The 15,934-nt window shown below is 56.0% G+C and overlaps 2 protein-coding genes across 2 annotated transcripts; one reads left to right on the top strand and one right to left on the bottom strand.

Moving 5' to 3' along the window:
• Positions 1–426: 426 nt before the first annotated feature.
• On the bottom strand, positions 427–6,342 carry LOC121435619 (gametogenetin-binding protein 1-like). Its single transcript, XM_041635089.1, has 6 exons — positions 5,888–6,342; positions 5,445–5,569; positions 4,358–4,452; positions 4,066–4,237; positions 2,105–2,244; positions 427–634 (listed from the first exon to the last, which is right to left on the bottom strand). The coding sequence occupies exons 1-6, from the start codon at positions 6,340–6,342 to the stop codon at positions 581–583; spliced, it is 1,041 nt and encodes a 346-aa protein (XP_041491023.1). The 3' UTR covers positions 427–580.
• Positions 6,343–7,164: 822 nt separating this feature from the next.
• Bak1 (BCL2 antagonist/killer 1) lies at positions 7,165–15,534 on the top strand. Its single transcript, XM_041635090.1, has 6 exons — positions 7,165–7,304; positions 10,402–10,490; positions 12,194–12,329; positions 12,544–12,687; positions 14,085–14,265; positions 14,347–15,534. The coding sequence occupies exons 2-6, from the start codon at positions 10,433–10,435 to the stop codon at positions 14,449–14,451; spliced, it is 624 nt and encodes a 207-aa protein (XP_041491024.1). The 5' UTR covers positions 7,165–7,304; positions 10,402–10,432; the 3' UTR covers positions 14,452–15,534.
• Positions 15,535–15,934: the final 400 nt, after the last annotated feature.

Here is a 15,934-nt window from a genome sequence, read left to right as displayed (position 1 = left end):
CCTGCACCCCCAGTAGCCCTCCTGGCCAGCTCTCCTCAAGCAGGTCCCTGCAGTTCAGGGCCCCTTTCCTGGCTTTGTCCCTGAGCTGGCTGGGCAGGAACTTCCTGCTGGGAGAATTCCCGGATCCTCCTGGTGAGGACACAGAGAAGCCTGGGAACAGAGAGAGGGAAGTTGGGGACTCTCCTTCTGTCTGGCTGACTGGCAGGCAGCACCCCCAGGTTAGCCCAAATCCTCCCGCCCTCCTTGCCCCGTGCCCAGAGGTGGCCCCCATGCTCTGCAGGCATGAATTAGGGACTAGAGACTCTAATAACCGGGTTCACTCAAGGAGTGAGGCAGATGGGTGGTGGCCAATGACAGACAGCCCAGGAAGCTAATGGCAAACTAATCTTTTATTAAGAACATCATCTACCAGAGATTGACGGGTAGAGACAGCGCTGGGCACGCCCACACACACACACAGGATGCTATTCATCCTAAAGCCCAGGGCCACAGGGACTCCTTGGATATGTCCCAGGAAGAGACACACGCTGGACTGGGGTCCCAGGGGTGTGGGCGCCGTGGGCTCCTGACGACAGGGGCCTCACTCTGGAGGAGGCCAGTTTCCCATCTCATCCATCTCCTCCAGGAGCAGGTGCTGTGGGCAGACACGGGCGAAGAAAGATATTTCCTGCTCTGCATTCGGAACCTTCCCATCTACCTCCCTCAGTTCACCCCGGCCACCTTTTCCAAACTTTCCCCACCACCCCAAAGCTGACCCCAGGTTCACCAACCCTGAGCCAACTACCCCCATAATGCAGGAATACTTCAACCTCTGGTTCCTTGAAAGCTAGGGACCCAGACATTCCCCCTTCCTTTTGTCTGCTTCAGCTGCCTTAATGTCCATCCCTCAGGTCCCTGGCATTTCCCAAAAGCTGAGCGACAGCCTCCCCACCGCTGCCCCCCTTAGCAGTGGCTCTAAGGGCGGAGAAAGGGAAAATGTGGCGGGGAGAGGATGGGACTTTGAAACACCCACTGTGGAAGGCAGGAGTCAAGGATGTACCTCTGAACCCCCAAAGAGAGGACTGAGGGCCCCACATGCACTATCCAGGAACTCCCAAGTCTCCTGGTGCTGCCAATGCTAGCCCAGGACTGTGAGCGCAGGATGGGGAGGGCAGGTGGGCTCCCAAGGTCCTGGAGGAGGACAGATCCCAGGACTGGAGGGGAAAATCCAGTGCCCACACAGCTTGTGTGGTTAGGGGTGTGGGGGCATCAGGCTCCTGGACACGGGCATGAGGGCAAGCTTAGGATGTCCTTAGTGCCCAGCAGGTGTGAATTCCTGTCAGAGCCGGCCATTGTGTCCTCCCGTGTCGACCCGTGTCCCCCTCCACACCCCCACACCACACACACACCACACACACACCCCACACACGGAGGAGCCTGTGAAACCTGTCACAGAGTCTCAGTGGGTCCTTAAAGAGGTCAAGGACCAAAGTCAAGATGACACAGCAGAATGGTCTGACTGGACTCCCGTGTGAGCCGGGGACTCTTCCCTTTTGTGAACCACAGACCGTCAGGGCAGAGAGTCCCATGAGTCATAGAGGGGACGGAAACTGACTCGGAACTGGCACGGTAACATGTGGTTGCTCCCCAGAGCCTGTGTGTATCTGTGGGCTTTGGTGTGGATGAGAGGGAACAGGAAAAGATACACGTAGTTCAAATGCAAGCCCATCTTGATAAATCTCCCCGTCTATAAATCCAGCTCTGGGGAAGTAGAGGCAATAGGAATAAAAGCCCAAGGCCAGCCTCTGCTACTACAGTCAGGCTAGCCTGGGCTACAAGAGCCCAGCTCAACAAACAAACAAAACAGGGGCAATATTGGTTCAAGTGAGAAATGTTAAAGCATGTGTGTGTGCATATGTTTGCACTTGTGTGCATGTGTGTGGTGTGTGTACGTGCATGTGTGCACACGTGTGTGCACTGCTCCCAGAGAGAGGGTAGTATCTCAGACCCTCCTCTAGAAGAGTCTAGGCAGTAGGGGCTGCAATCAAGGACCAGGGTCCTGTGAGGTAAGGGGCCCTCACCCCACTTTCATGAGTTAGCGGATTAGATGGGCACCCAGGCATACCTGGCCGTCTACCATGCCAGCCTCCTCCAGCGTGATGTCTGGCTGGGTGAGCAGCTCCCGGCCCTCCGGGTTGCCCACCTTCCAGAGGCGGGACTCCCGTCGTACTGCCAGAATCTTCTTTAGCTCTGACTCCACAAAACCTTTGAGGCAAAGAGGTGAGCTGAGTGTTGTGGGGACAGACGTCTGGACAGACATCGCTGCTCCTCTTCCTGGCATGTGTCCCACAGACCCTCAAAAGCCACCAGGTTTCCTGTGACGCTCATGGTAACCAGCTCCTCTGCAGGCAGCTGCAGGTAGGGTGGGGGAGGCTGGTCCCCAGAAAGACTGGGACAGAACCCTGGGACCTTCAGCTCCGGAAACTGAGGCAGAGTCGTGCGGTGGTGGCGCACGCCTTTAATGCCAGCCCTTGGAAGGCAGAGGCAGGCAGATCCCTGTGAGTTCGAGGCCAGCGTGGTCTACAGAGTGAGTTCCAGGACAGGCTCCAAAGCTACACAGAGAAACCCTGTCTCAAGAAAAAAAAAAAAAAAAGTTGAGGCAGGAGGATCACAAGTTCAAGGGTAGCTAGACAACTTCGTAAGAATGTCTAAAATAATAAAAACAGATTCCTCAAACCCTAAATCCCATGAGATGCTCAAAGAAGTTATTTGAACACGAGCAGAGACTCACAGGACCCTGACTCCTGGCCTGGGCTTGGCATCAGGGTCTAAAGCAGAGGGCAGTGTGCCCAGACCTGCTCCACCAGCAGGAAGCTGGTGCCGTCTCCAGTAAATTGTGTGTTTGGGGCTGGGTAGGCTAGGAGGGTGCTGGTTAACTGGTGTGTGGACAATCGAGGCCACACATTGGACATGACCGAGCGAGCATGCAGGAGAAAAGGGGTTCTCAGAGTGCATTCTCAGAGTGTGGGGCAGGCAGAGCCTGCCGGGCAATCTCCACTGGATAGCCACCCCCTTCCTCAGCTCTACCACCCAGGCCAGTCAGCCAGGCACAGCCTCTCCCACACCCCTGGGCTCCTCCTGCAGTGGGGGCGGGAAGGTTGCTCCCGGGCAGGGTGTGCTACTGCCCCCAGCTGCCTGAAGTGAAGTCCCAGCTCTGTTGATAGTAGCTGTGTGCCTTGGGCAAGTTACTGAACCTCTCTGTGCTTCAATTCCCACGCTGTCAGTGGAATCAAACAACTTGTGAAGTCACCCACTTCAGAGGTGTCAATTCACCTTTTTAAAGAACGGCCCTAGCAATGACTGTGTAAGCACACACAACATCTTAGGGGTATTTTGGTTATTGTTGTGTTTGGGGTTTTTTGTTTGTTTGTTTGTTTGTTTGTTTTTAAAGTGTGTATCTGGGGGGCTGGAGAGATGGCTCAGTGGTTAAGAGCATTGCCTGTTCTTCCAAAGGTCCTGAGTTCAATTCCCGGCAACCACATGGTGGCTCACAACCATCTGTAATGAGATCTGGCGCCCTCTTCTGGTCTGTAGGCATACAGACAGAACATTGTATACTAAATAAATAAATATTTAAAAAAAAAAAAAAATAAAGTGTGTATCTGTGCACAGGTGCCTGTGGAAGCCAGGAGAGGGCATTGGGTCCCCTGGTGCTGGAATCACTGGCAGTTGTGGGCCACCCAACGCGGATCCTGGGGACTGAACTGGGGTCCTCTGCAAGAGCAACAAGCGCTTTTAACCGTGAGCCACCTCGCCAGGCCGAATGAACCAACTGCTGTTGTTCGATCCTACCCTGAGACCCTATAGGGTTGCTGAGCCAGAACCAGGCTTGGAGGTGTTCTCCCTCGGGCAGGAGCTGAGTGGGGCGAGTTGGGGTGTGCTTGTGTGGTCCGGCAGGACCCTAGCTAAGCCTGGAGGTCAACCAACAGCGCACCGCGCAAGTCAGTCACCGTAGGTCTCTGCTGCCACCTCGTGGTCAGTGCTCGCATTTCTTCCCTCAGCCGCCGGCCAAAGCCGGACTCTTACCCACTGTATCCGTGGCCCTAAACATCTTCTGCAGCTGAGACTGGGAGGTGGCAGTAACGCACGGGGCACACAGCTTGAGGTAGCTGTCCTCCTCCGCTTCCTCTCGCTCCCCTTTCTCCTCATGGGACAAGCCGTCCTTGGGAGGAAACTGAGGCACCCCTGGTCTCTGAGCCTGTGGAAAGAGAGGGTCAGGACTCCAGGCCTGGGTCTCTTCCTCCCCAAACCAGGAAACAAGAGGGGGGCAGTTCCCAGCTCAAAAGGGAGAGAGACCCTGGGACCCAGCCCCGCTGACCTTGGCCATGGCTGATTTCTGCAGTTGTTTGTATAAGCCAAGGAGATAATTCCATGGGGTGGACCCCACCTTGCAGGAGGTCAGCCTGAGGTCTCCTGTGGAGAATCGGTCAGTGAGGCCGGGCAGGTTGATGAGAGCCTTCTCAGAGGGAGAGGGAAGGCCCTGAGGGTAGGCCTACCCTCTTCTGATGGTTTTTTCCTTTTGTTAATTTTGTTCATTACACTTTTATTTCTTTCTTTCTTTCTTTCTTTTTTTTCGATTTTCAAGACAGGGTTTCTCCGTAGCTTTTTGGTTCCTGTCCTGAACTAGCTCTTCTAGACCAGGCTAGCCTCAAACTCACAGAGTACACTTTTCTTTCTTTGTCTTGGGTACACACCGTGGCGTGTGTACAAGGGGTCACTGGACAGCTTGTATGAATCTGTTCTCAGCTTCTAGCCTGTAAGTCCCAGGAACACGGGTCCTCGAGCTTGGCAGTGGCCCTCTTTACCTAAAGACCCACCTCGCTGCCCCACGGTCTTATTGCTTTGTGTGGATTTGTTTTGCTTTCTGTTTTGGAGACAGCAGCTCATGAAGCCCAACCTCCAGCTCTGCTATGTAGCCAAGGCTGGCCCCGAACTCCTGACTTCCTGCCTCTGCCTCCTGGGGGTTCCAAGTGTGGGCCACTATGCTTAGCTGTGCTGTTGCTATGACTTTTCTTGTTGAGAGAAGTATGTCCCTATGAAGCTGGGTGGACCTTGGACTTGGGACAGCTCTTTCCTCCCTCTAAGTGCTGGACAGTGCCTACTGTGTGCCAGGCCATGTCATCACTGCACCTGACTGTGTCCTGTGTTAACAGAATGGCCACTGAGTGCCAGGCCCAGTCACTGCACCCGGCTCTGTGCTGGGTCAGGCTCTGGTCCGTGACAAACAGCATCTCGCTGACGCTTGAGTGTGCCTCCGAGACATGAGCTATCTGGTTTCCACCGTACAGACAAGGCGCGTGGGGCAGAGAGGTTCAGCAATGCTCCACTGTCCTGCAGGGCTCCCCACCCCAGAGGGCCTAGAGGACAGGTGTCCATTTCTGCCCCCCTCCAGCTATCATACTTACCTATCCCAATTAGGCAGGGCCCCTCCTCTTCCTCTTTGACCAATGCCCCAGGGGCGAGTGCCAGTGGTCCCGGAACCCACTGCAGGCATCCTTGTTCCGCCTCCAGGGCCTGAGCAAAGTGCTCCCTAATCCCAAAGCACAATCAGGTGAAGGAGTCAGGGGACACCCAGAGGTGTGGCCATGCCCTGATCCGCCCTGGGGTCTCTTCACAGATCTGTTGGGTACCTTTCACACAGGGAGTAGCTGCTAAGACCAGGAAGGGAGGGTGAGCCGGCAGGCTGGGAGCACTGGGCTATAGAAGGGGCTGAGAACAGAGGCGCCAGCCAGCACGGCTTCACTCTTCAGGACCCTTTGCCCCAACCCTTCACCAGCCATGGGCCTCCAGCCTGTACCCTGCTTTCTCTGGACAATACCCTCCCCCCCACCACAGCGCAGCCCCTCACCTGTCTGAGGCCCCAGAGGCCTCCCCTGCTGTCTCTTTCTCCTCTCCTTTCTTCTCAGACAGGTGCCCCAGAACCTCCGTTATTTCTCTGGTGGGGACTGATGTCACCTCTACACCCTGGGCCTGGAGCTTCAGGGTATCCTTGGAGGTGAGGGTCTGGGACCCCATATCCCCAGTGCCCAGCCCAAAGGCATCATGAGGCGGCACGTTTGAGGGAGCTACAGAGAGGACCCTGGGTACCACTGCGTGTAGCTTTGGCGCCCTCCTCCAACGACCTCCCCGGGGGTCAATCCTTGGGGAGACAACCTCCTGTTCTTGTGAGGGGCTGGGCCCGCTCCTGGCCAGGGACTTGTTAGAACTCCCCTTGCTCCCGACCAGGCTTCGTAGAAAGCGCAACACGGAAGAGCAGCCCAAGATTCGTGACCGTGACCGAGGGGTCCGAGCCTGGGCTGCCATCCTGAGGGGTCCTTGACTCAAGAAGCCATGGTAGGCAGCCAGCCCAGGACCAACTGCTAAAAGAAACCTCCAGTTGGAAAGCTCCAGGAGTTCTAGAAGGCAAAGGAGAGGTGGGGGTGGGGGAAGAATGACTTGGAGCAGTGGGGGCGGGGTGCTGCTGGGAGGAGAGGGGTACAGGGAGCCAGCCAGGGTCTGGAGACTGAGGGGAGGGGAGACACAGGAAAACTGCACCCAGAGGCTGTGTAGGCCTTGCTGGGGAGGACAGGAGCCTCTCCCTCTGTGCTGGGAGGGCACAGGGCCTGCGAACAGCACTCCACACACGCCTGTCTCTTTAGAATTTATTCTGTGCTTGAGGTCAGTCCCTGAGGCCTGGCAGGGTCTGGGTGACAGCACAGATTCTACTGCGTCTTTTTCTTCCCTCCTCCTTTTATTCAGGGTGTCACGTAGCACAGGCTGGCCTCCATTTCCTGATCCTCCTGCCTCAGCCTCCCGAGTGCTGCCATGGTGGACCTGCATCAGCACCCCCAGCACCATGTTGGTTTTTGTTGTTGTTTGTGTTTTGTTTGCCACTGGAGGGAGAAGATGGAGGGTGAGGGCCTGGAATCAGAGCAGGGAAATGCAGCGAAGAGTCGGCTTCCCCCTTGCCTGGGACCAGGCAGGCGCAGGAGGCTGCAGGTCCCGGCAGCCGAGTCCCTGTGCATCTGCATCCGGCGGCCATCGAGCAACTTCCTCTAGAGGGAGCTGATCACTGCCGAGAGCAGCTGGCTCCTCTATGGTCACAAAGTCGCGAGGCTTCCTGGGCCAAGAGACAGCCCGAGGCGGCTTCCAGACACCGTGAATTCACTGACGCGGGTTCCCACAAGTCAGGCCTGAAACCTTGCCCCTGGGATCAGCCGCCAGACTCTCGGGATCTTTGTTTCTCAGACTGCTGAGCCATCCACATCTGGACCAGAACCGCGCAGGTACGCTGGCAGCCAGTGCCAAACCCCATCTTCCTAATCCTGGCACCTCCGGCCCAGGGCGGGGCAGAAAGCCCCGTCGGGTGGGAACGAGCTGAGGAGGGAAGCCTTCAAGTTTCCCTGGGTGGTCCTCAAAGTCATGCTGGTGGTCTGCTCCAAACAAGGCCACCTCCAGCTGAACACTAGACAGCTTCCCTTCTTGGCCAGGCTCTCGTGGCCCTGGATGCCAGGCAACTGGGACTTTTGTTATCTGGAAGGAGGGGAGGGTGAAGGTCAACGACAGAAATGTCACAGTTGCTCCCCCCCCCCCCCCGTGCTGTCGCAGGACCCCTAGACCGATTCTAGGTACAGCCTAGTGGCTGGCTGTGGGGAGCACGCATCATGGGTCCAGCAAGAGGATGGAATGGGAAGTCAGGTCACTTGGACGGGGGCCAGGTGGCCCAGGCCAGCAAGAACTGTGGGGGCTGTTGAGAGCCCACCTGCTCCCCAACAGCAAGCCTCCAGGGTGGCTGAGGATGCAGTCAGCATCCCCTGGCCCTGGCGGCCTGAGATTACCAGGCTGAAGAACAAGGGCTGCAGGAAGAGCCCCCTATTCCCGAAGGAGCGGCTGGGTGGACCATGCCAGGCAGAAGACTGTCTTAATGAGGCCTAGATTGCAGGGACGAGGAGAGGGCCTGCTCACCCTGACTCTAGCACTGATGAGGAAGCCCTGCAACCCCTTTTCAGAGAGTAACTTTCTAAACTAGTCTCAAAGGTGGGGTGGGCGCCCAGTCCCAGGCAGCTAGGGGGCTTGGTCCGAGGCGAGTCTGCACCCTTTTCACTGGCAGGAAGGTCACTTCCTGAAGTGATGGAGGCAGCTTGGGAAGGAGGGGGACTCTTGAAAGGGGGTGCAAACTGAAAGTGAAAGGTCGCTTGCTCAGGAAATAACTGTAGACACCAGCAGCGCAGGGCCAAGACCGGTCAAAGAGGAAAACGGGCTTGGGTGTGGCGTGGTAAAGGACATCTATAATACTAGCACACCAGCGTCTGAAGCAGGAGGATATCCTGGCTAGTGAGAACCTGCCTAACATAGATAAATAAACCAATAACCAAAAGAAAACACAGTTAGCACCAACGTGTAGGGGTGAAGTGTGAGGGAGGCTGTGAGGGGTCCCACGGTGTAGGGGTGAGGCAGGCTGGGAAGGCTGTGAGGGATCCCATGGTGTAGGGGTGAGGTGTGAGGCAGGCTAGGGAGGCTATGAGGGATCCCACGGTGTAGGGGTGAGGTGTGAGGCAGGCTGGGGAGGCTGTGAGGGGTCCCACGGTGTAGGGGTGTGGTGTGAGGCAGGCTGGGGACACTCTGAGGAGTCCCACGGTGTAGGGATGAGATGTGAGGCGGGCTAGGGACACTCTGAGGAGTCCCACGGTGTAGGGGTGTGGTGTGAGGCAGGCTGGGGAGGCTGTGAGGGGTCCCACGGTGTAGGGGTGAGGTGTGAGGCAGGCTGGGGACACTCTGAGGGGTTCTAGCTCACTTCCATGCAGGCTGTAACCGGAAGAAGCGATGCCCTGGGAACAAGCCATGAAGTAAGCGCTGAGATGTAGCTTAGCTGGTAAAAGCATGGCCAGCGCACACACTCCTGGGTTTGATTCCAGCACACCTGGAACCTCAGCACTCACATAATAGAGGCAGGAGGATCATTCTCTGACCTATACTCAATTTGAGGCCAGGGTGGGCTACATGAGACTCTGTCTCAAAAGGCAAAAACCGAAAAATCTGGGCCAGCAGAGAGCTCAGCAGGTGAGGGGCTTGCTGCCAAGTGTGACAGCCCAGGTTCTGTCCCTGGAACCCACGTGAAGGAAGCAGGGAGCTCACTCCTGAAACTGGTCCTCTGACACCCACATATATCTCATGAGCCACGCACACACAGACACATTAAAAATATATAAATCCAGGTTAAAAAACAAAAGCCGCCGATGGTGGCCTACAATCCCATCACTCGGGAGGCAGAGGCAGGAGGATCTCTGAATTCAAGGCTAGCCTGGATCTACAGCCAGTGCTACACAAAGAAATTCTGTCTCAAAAAACAAAACAAAACTCTGCAAGACAAATGTCTTTCTCTGACCTTGTGCTTGTGGTCCAGGTAATTCCTTTCTTTCTGTCCTGAATTTTCTAGCCTATAAAACAGTGTGCCAGCTGCACCTGCATCATCGTGGGAGTTTTCTTTCCTTCCTTCCTTCCTTCCTTCCTTTCTTTTTAGTTTTAGAGACTGGATCTCATTAGGTAGCCTTGGCTGGCCTGGGACCTCATGTGTAGACCAGACTGGTCTAGAACTCACTGTCTCCCAAGTGTTAGGATCAAACACGTCACATCACAAACATCCAGTTATGTCCATTTTCAACACACAACACAACTAAGTTCTCCTATGTGTCAGGAGTGTGTGGTAGACTCAAGAGTTTGCTCCCAGGCTCTTTGGGGAAACAAGTATGTCCCCACCATAGCCATGGGGAAGTGGGCCTGGAGGAAGGCCCTCAGGGCTGGGAAGGGGTAGGCAGCCTCAGAAACAGCAGAAGGGCCCCCCAGTCTGTCAAAGCAGCCTCACCCTGTCTTGGGGCAACTGTGACAAAAATGAGAACCTTCACGGCAGGGCTGGGCCACAGCCTCCTGGACGCCTCACCTCGCCTGGTCTCTGCGGGCTTCCTCAAGTTTATGTGTCTCCCCTAAGGCTTTCAGCCAGGGGCTGAGTTCCCACTGCTCCCAGGGGACACCACCAGGTGCTCCCAGAGGACTGCAAAGTCTCCCTGGCAGTAGGAGAAGTGGGGTTCCCTCACTGGTTCCCTCACTCCTGCCAGCACAACCACTGTCTAGGGTTTCCAGCCCAATCAATGTCCCTGCTCTAATCTCTGCTTGCTCTCTTTCTTTCTTTCTTTCCTTCCTTCCTTCCCTCCCTCCCTCCCTCTTTCTCTCCTTTCTTCATTTTCCCCCTTTCTCGAAACAGGGTTTCTCTGTGTAGCCCTGGCTGTCCGAGAACTCACTCGTCGGACCAGGCTGGCCTTGAACTCAGGGATCCGCCTACCTCTAATTAAAGGCGTGCCACCACGCCCAGCTTTTTTTTCTCTGCAGAGTGAAAGTGCTGTCCACACAGACCTGAAAGATGGCATCTGGACAAGGACCAGGTCCCCCAAGGGAGGGCTGTGATGACTCCCCTTCTGGTAAGGCCCTCCTGACCCTCACCATCCCATAATCTCAAGAGTGAGCCGGCAGGGGACTGGCGTGCAGGGGGTGGGGCGCGAGACTTCCCCAGGCACAGGGACCTGGTGGAGGCAAGTGAGGAAGGGAGGCAGAAGAGTCAGGCAGCTGCCCTGTGCTCACAGTGGGAGGCAGGAGGAAGAGACCTGGTTTATCCCAGTGAGGGTGGGGTGGGGGCATAATGGCTGCCCTTTAAGTGAACTGGCAGGGGTTGGGGGGTACAGGCTGGTCCCTGGACTTGAGGTTCATATTCCAGGTCTGTGCGAGAGGGGTGTAGTTGCTCATGTCTGCAATCCTAGCACTTGAGAGGCTGGGGCAGGATTGGGACAAGTTTTAGGTCAGTCTGTTCTATGGAATGAATTCCAGGTCAGCCTGGACTAGGGTGAGGTAGAGACCCCGTCTCAGAAGGAAAACACCAACGCCAGTGCTGCGCGGAGGTGCACGCCTTTAAGCCCAGCACTTAGGAGATAAAGACAGAAGGATCTCTGTGATTTGAGGCCAGCCTGGTCTACAGAGTTCCAGGCTAGCCAAGGCTAAACACTGCAAGACCTTATCTCAAAAACTGAAGACAAGGCTGGGCAATGGTGGTGCACGCCTTTAATCTCAGCACTTCTGAGGCAGAAGCAGGAGGATCTCTGTGAGTTCAAGGCTAGCCTGGTCTACAGAGGGAGTTCCAGGAGAGCTAGGACTGTTACACAGAGAAACTCTGTCTTAAAAAAAAAAACAAAAACCCTGAAGACAGAGACCACCATCCTTCAACTGCCCAGTTTGGTTTCCTCCTGTTTTCTCCACTCTAAGGGCTGGAGACCTTGTCCACCTGGCCACTCACGAGCCCGGTTCTGCATGTCGTTCTGCAGTTTGGCTCTTTAGGAGAGCAGAATAGGTAGAATGAGCATACATTACAGGCGGGACTTACTAGATTGGGATACGTGACCCAGTAAAGGCCACCTACACACTGGGCAGGCTGAGAACCTGTGAGCTCCCCTTCTTCCACAAGGCGGGGGTGGGGGTGGGGAGGGGGTGAGGGAGGCTCAGCAGTCCCAGCTCATCTAGTGCTGAAGCCGTGGAGGATTCCCGTGCGGGCCCTGGTCTCAGTGCACAGTGGAGGATTCCCGTGCGGGCCCTGGTCCACAGCAGAAGGCTGAGGTTGCTGGGTTCTATAACAGTGAAAGCAGCAATGTCAGGGTAGATGTACTTAACAACAGGGAGTGGGAATGGGCAGATAGAGAGGGAAGGTGGGCAGTGGGGGAGGGCTGGTGGGGGGAGGGTGGGCAGCGGGGGGGGGGGACTGGCAGGGGGAGGGCGGGCGGCGGGGGAGGGCCGCCACTGGTACTGCCACTGGAAGGTGAGTGAGCTCACTGTGGGAAGGCCTTCCCCACTCAGTCTATCCTTCTGGAAGACACCATCAGATCTACCCAGAGGTGACTAGCTGATTCCAGATCCACTGACTTGACAACCAAAATGAACAGCTCCTCTCTGTCTGTCCAGCTGCATGACCTTGTGTACATGGCTTGGCCATGTGTGCCTCAGTTTCCCTGTCTGTGGGCTGGAGCTCATTTACATGCCAGGACAGTCATGAGGAATGGATGGTCACACTGGCAGAACACCGTGGGGGTAGGCTGCTGAGGCCCGCCTTCTCTCACTGACCCGCAGTTCTGACCCCCAGAACAGCAGGTTGCCCAGGACACGGAGGAGGTCTTTCGAAGCTTCGTTTTTTACCTCCATCAGCAGGAACAAGAGACCCAGGGTGCTGCTGCCTCTGCCAACCCCGAGATGGACAACTTGCCCCTCGAACCCAACAGGTAAGCTCCAGCCCTAGGGGCTGGTCCCTGGGCTCCTTTCAGGGTCCGCCTGTCCCTCGCCCTTACGCGGCTCTCCTGCCCACAAACACTGTCACGAACCTTCAGAGGGGTGCAGCAAAGTCTGCCTTGACCCCACGCTGCCAGGAGAATCCTTCTCTGTCATGAGTCTGGTTCCCAGGGCTAACTTCCCATTCCCCAACTCTCGATCCCACAGCGTCTTGGGTCAGGTGGGCCGGCAGCTTGCTATCATTGGAGATGACATCAACCGCAGATACGACGCGGAGTTCCAGAATTTACTGGAGCAGCTCCAGCCCACGGCTGGGAATGCCTATGAACTCTTCACTAAGATTGCCTCCAGGTACCCATCCCTCCACCCCGCATACATGGGCTCCCTGGTTGGGGACAGTGTCGGGGTGAACTCAGACATGATACCCACCCGTCTCCCCCTCTCTGGGTCCCACTCACTCTTTTGCACACAAGCTCGTGTCTTTTCGGGGCTCTGACACCAACAACTAGCACCCTGGGGTGGGGACAGTCCCAAGAGCCCTGCAGTTGGGATGGACCAGCTTCTGTCAATTGCGATTCAGTGGCATCTAAGAGGCCACCTGGTGCGCAGGACAGAGAGTCACTCCTACGTGGCTCGCATCCCACCTTGCCACTGGCCACCACTGTGAAACCTCCTGGGAAACAGAGAATCTTAGTGTTCCCTCTTTCAAACTACATCCACGTTGGTTTGATTTTTGTTTTTTTTTTTAAATCATTTTTTGTTTGTTTTTTGTTTTTTTCTCTGTGTAGCCCTGACTGCTCTGTATTTGCTCTTGTAGACCAGGCTGGCCTCGAACTCAGAGAGATCCCCCTGCTTCTGCCTCCCGAGTGCTGGGAATATAAGCGTGTGCCCACCAGTGCATAGCTGGATTCTGATCTTCTGTGCAGGGGTGCTCTATCTGCTTATACTTACGTGTGCCAGTTGTGTGTCTGAGGCCAGAGGCCGGAAGAAGGCCTCTGGAGCTGTAGTCACAGATGACTGTGAGCCATCATGCAGGGGCTGGGATTTAACTCAGATCCTCTGCGAGAGCAGCCAGTACTCATAACCACTGAGCTACCTCTCCAGTCCCTTGGTTTTTTTTTTGGGGGGGGGGAGTCTCATGTAGCCCAGGCTGGCCTTGAACTCTTGATCCTCCTACCTCAGCCTGGCGCTAGGATCATTGGCACGTGCCACCAAGCCTGGTTGTATCCGCTGTCCTTTCCCTGAACCGGGAGTCAGTGTCAGGGTAGATCTAGAGATGGCGGGAAAGGCAGAAGCGGGTGACAGGCTTCAGATGAGTGCTCAGTGCTGGCATGTCCTGTCCCTGCCCTCAGCCAGGACCCACCCTGTGTTCCAGTGGTTTGGGATCTTTCCTAATCTCTTCTGTCCTTTTCTCTCTGCTGTCCCCCGGGCTGCCAGGCCAGCAGCAACCTTCACAGGTAATGTCCTTGCCGCCCGCCCGTCTGCCCACTCTTCTCTCTCTGGGCCCTCTAGACTAGCTACAGCTAGTTCCTCGCCCTCTTGGCTTCCTCCTTTCACCTGTGAGACCCAGGATCTTCCTGACTGGCGGCCAGGCCAAGGCAGACTTTCTGACCTGGACTGGCAGCTCAACCATTTAGCTTCCCAGTGCGGGGGTGGGGAGGGTAAGGGGGATAGGGGGGTAAAGGAAGAAGGAAAGAGATGGCCCCCAAGGCGGGCTCTCCATGATCTTCGGAACCCTTTGCCCACAGCCTGTTTAAGAGCGGTATCAGCTGGGGCCGCGTGGTGGCTCTCCTGGGTTTTGGCTACCGCCTGGCCCTGTACGTCTACCAGCGTGGTTTGACCGGCTTCCTGGGCCAGGTGACCTGCTTTTTGGCTGATATCATACTGCACCATTATATTGCCAGATGGATTGCGCAGAGAGGCGGCTGGGTGAGTGTCGGGGGTGGGGACATCCCCCTGCCATTCGAGCTAGTCCAGCCACTCCATAACCCACCCCTTTTCTTCTGACAGGTGGCAGCCCTGAATCTGCGCAGAGACCCCATTCTGATCGTGATGACAATTCTTGGTGTGGTTCTGTTGGGCCAATACATGGTACAGAGATTCTTCAGGTCATGACTCCTGGGAGCCCTTTGGGGCCCCAGCCTAAACTTCTCCCTACCCCCCTCCCCTGCAACAATCCTCTCCTTCCTCCAAGAGCACAGATGCTTTAGCAAACAGGCCCCCTGCTTTGGAGACCCGCTGCCCAGGGGTCCCCGAGGAGGCACGGATACCCCAACATTGCATGGTGCTACTGAGCCCCGTCCTGTCTGAGCGGGCTGATTGGTGCCTTGGAGACACAAGAGACTGGGTACTGCTTCCCAGGAAGTTTTTAACGGTTTTTGCTTTTTATACTACCATTTGAGACACCCCCCACACTTTTCTTCCACAGAACCCCAAGTCAGGCATTTGGGGATCTGGGGACCAGCGGTTCTAACCTTTGTCCCCAGACCTCCTGCTACTTTGGAAGGTCAGAACTTGAGAGGGGGCTTGAGCCCAGACTGGCCCTCCCTACACAGGGCTGGCTGTAAGGGTGCGTGACCTGCTCGGTCCCCCCACCCCTGTTTCTTACTCCCCCAGTTCCATCCCCCATTCTCCTCTCCCCCTTCCAACCCCATTGCATTTTGCCTTTGTGGCTGGACTCTCAGGGATCCCGAGCCCACAGTGAGGGTGGAGGTCAGAGTTCAGACCACAGCTGTCTGAATATGTTCATCGAGGCCCTCCAAACCTTTGTCCCTTCCTGGCATTCTCCAGTTTTCACCCATCCCCTGACCCAAGGACCACTGCTTCCAACCTAGTGGGCAGGGGAGACCCTCACCTTCTCTCCAGAGCCCCAGGTGAGCCTGCCTGCTAGGAGGGCCTCCTTGACTGAGAGAAGAGCCTCGGACTCTGTTGTTAGGACAGGGGAAGGGGCGGACTCATTTGGAGGTCTCAAGCTAAAGAGCTACACCTGCAGGGGCAATTGTGGATCTGGGTGCAGTGTGACCCCGGACCTGTGAATACTTGAACCACACCACCACCCATGCTCCTTGTCTGCCTAGGCCCTTTGGGTGGGGTGGGGGTGTCTTCTCTATCTTGCACAACATAGGGGTAATGCAGGGAGGGGAGGCAGACGGGTCCCCCACCTCACCTCTAACTGTGTCTGGAAATAAACTGTGCAATCCCCCCAACACCCCACCTGGCATTTTTACCCTCTGCTGGATTGTGGGAAATTGGGCAGACAGATATAATCCTGACTCCATACCACATAAGTCCTTCTACTGAGATTCCAAAATCCTGGGCACAAGGCTGCAGGTGGCTGGAAAATCAGAACAAACCACAACCAGCCCTTTGTAGCATCCCGCCAGATCTTAGCCCTTAGTCTCATGGTTTTTTTCTGTGCATTTAGGAAGGGGCACGTGTGGGAGTGTGTGTGTGTGTGTGTGTGTGTGTGTGTGTGTGAGAGAGAGAGAGAGAGAGAGAGAGAGCGAGAGAGAGCGAGAGAGAGAGAGAGAGAGAGAGAGAGAAGAGGGGAGGGGAGAGGAGAGGAGGGGAAAGGAGAGGAGAGGAGAGGAGAGGAGAG

Source organism: Microtus oregoni, unplaced genomic scaffold (assembly GCF_018167655.1).
Source record: "Microtus oregoni isolate MIOR12 unplaced genomic scaffold, Mior012 000046F_ref0000063, whole genome shotgun sequence".
NCBI lineage: Eukaryota > Metazoa > Chordata > Mammalia > Rodentia > Cricetidae > Microtus > Microtus oregoni.
Note: the sequence above shows the minus strand (reverse complement) of the source record. Positions and strands in the feature narration are given on the sequence as shown.

What these genes read in the sequence shown, in the direction of transcription:
- LOC121435619 (XM_041635089.1), bottom strand. Translation starts at nt 6,342, where the DNA reads ATGGCAGCCCAGGCTCGGACCCCTCGGTCACGGTCACGAATCTTGGGC. An exon ending in GCCTCTGGGGCCTCAGACAG is followed by an intron (nt 5,570 to 5,887) that starts GTGAGGGGCTGC and finishes CTTTGGGATTAG; the next exon opens with GGAGCACTTTGCTCAGGCCC. An exon ending in TAGGGCCACGGATACAGTGG is followed by an intron (nt 2,245 to 4,065) that starts GTAAGAGTCCGG and finishes TTTGCCTCAAAG; the next exon opens with GTTTTGTGGAGTCAGAGCTA.
- Bak1 (XM_041635090.1), top strand. Translation starts at nt 10,433, where the DNA reads ATGGCATCTGGACAAGGACCAGGTCCCCCAAGGGAGGGCTGTGATGAC. An exon ending in TTGCCCCTCGAACCCAACAG is followed by an intron (nt 12,330 to 12,543) that starts GTAAGCTCCAGC and finishes TCGATCCCACAG; the next exon opens with CGTCTTGGGTCAGGTGGGCC. An exon ending in TTCACTAAGATTGCCTCCAG is followed by an intron (nt 12,688 to 14,084) that starts GTACCCATCCCT and finishes CTTTGCCCACAG; the next exon opens with CCTGTTTAAGAGCGGTATCA.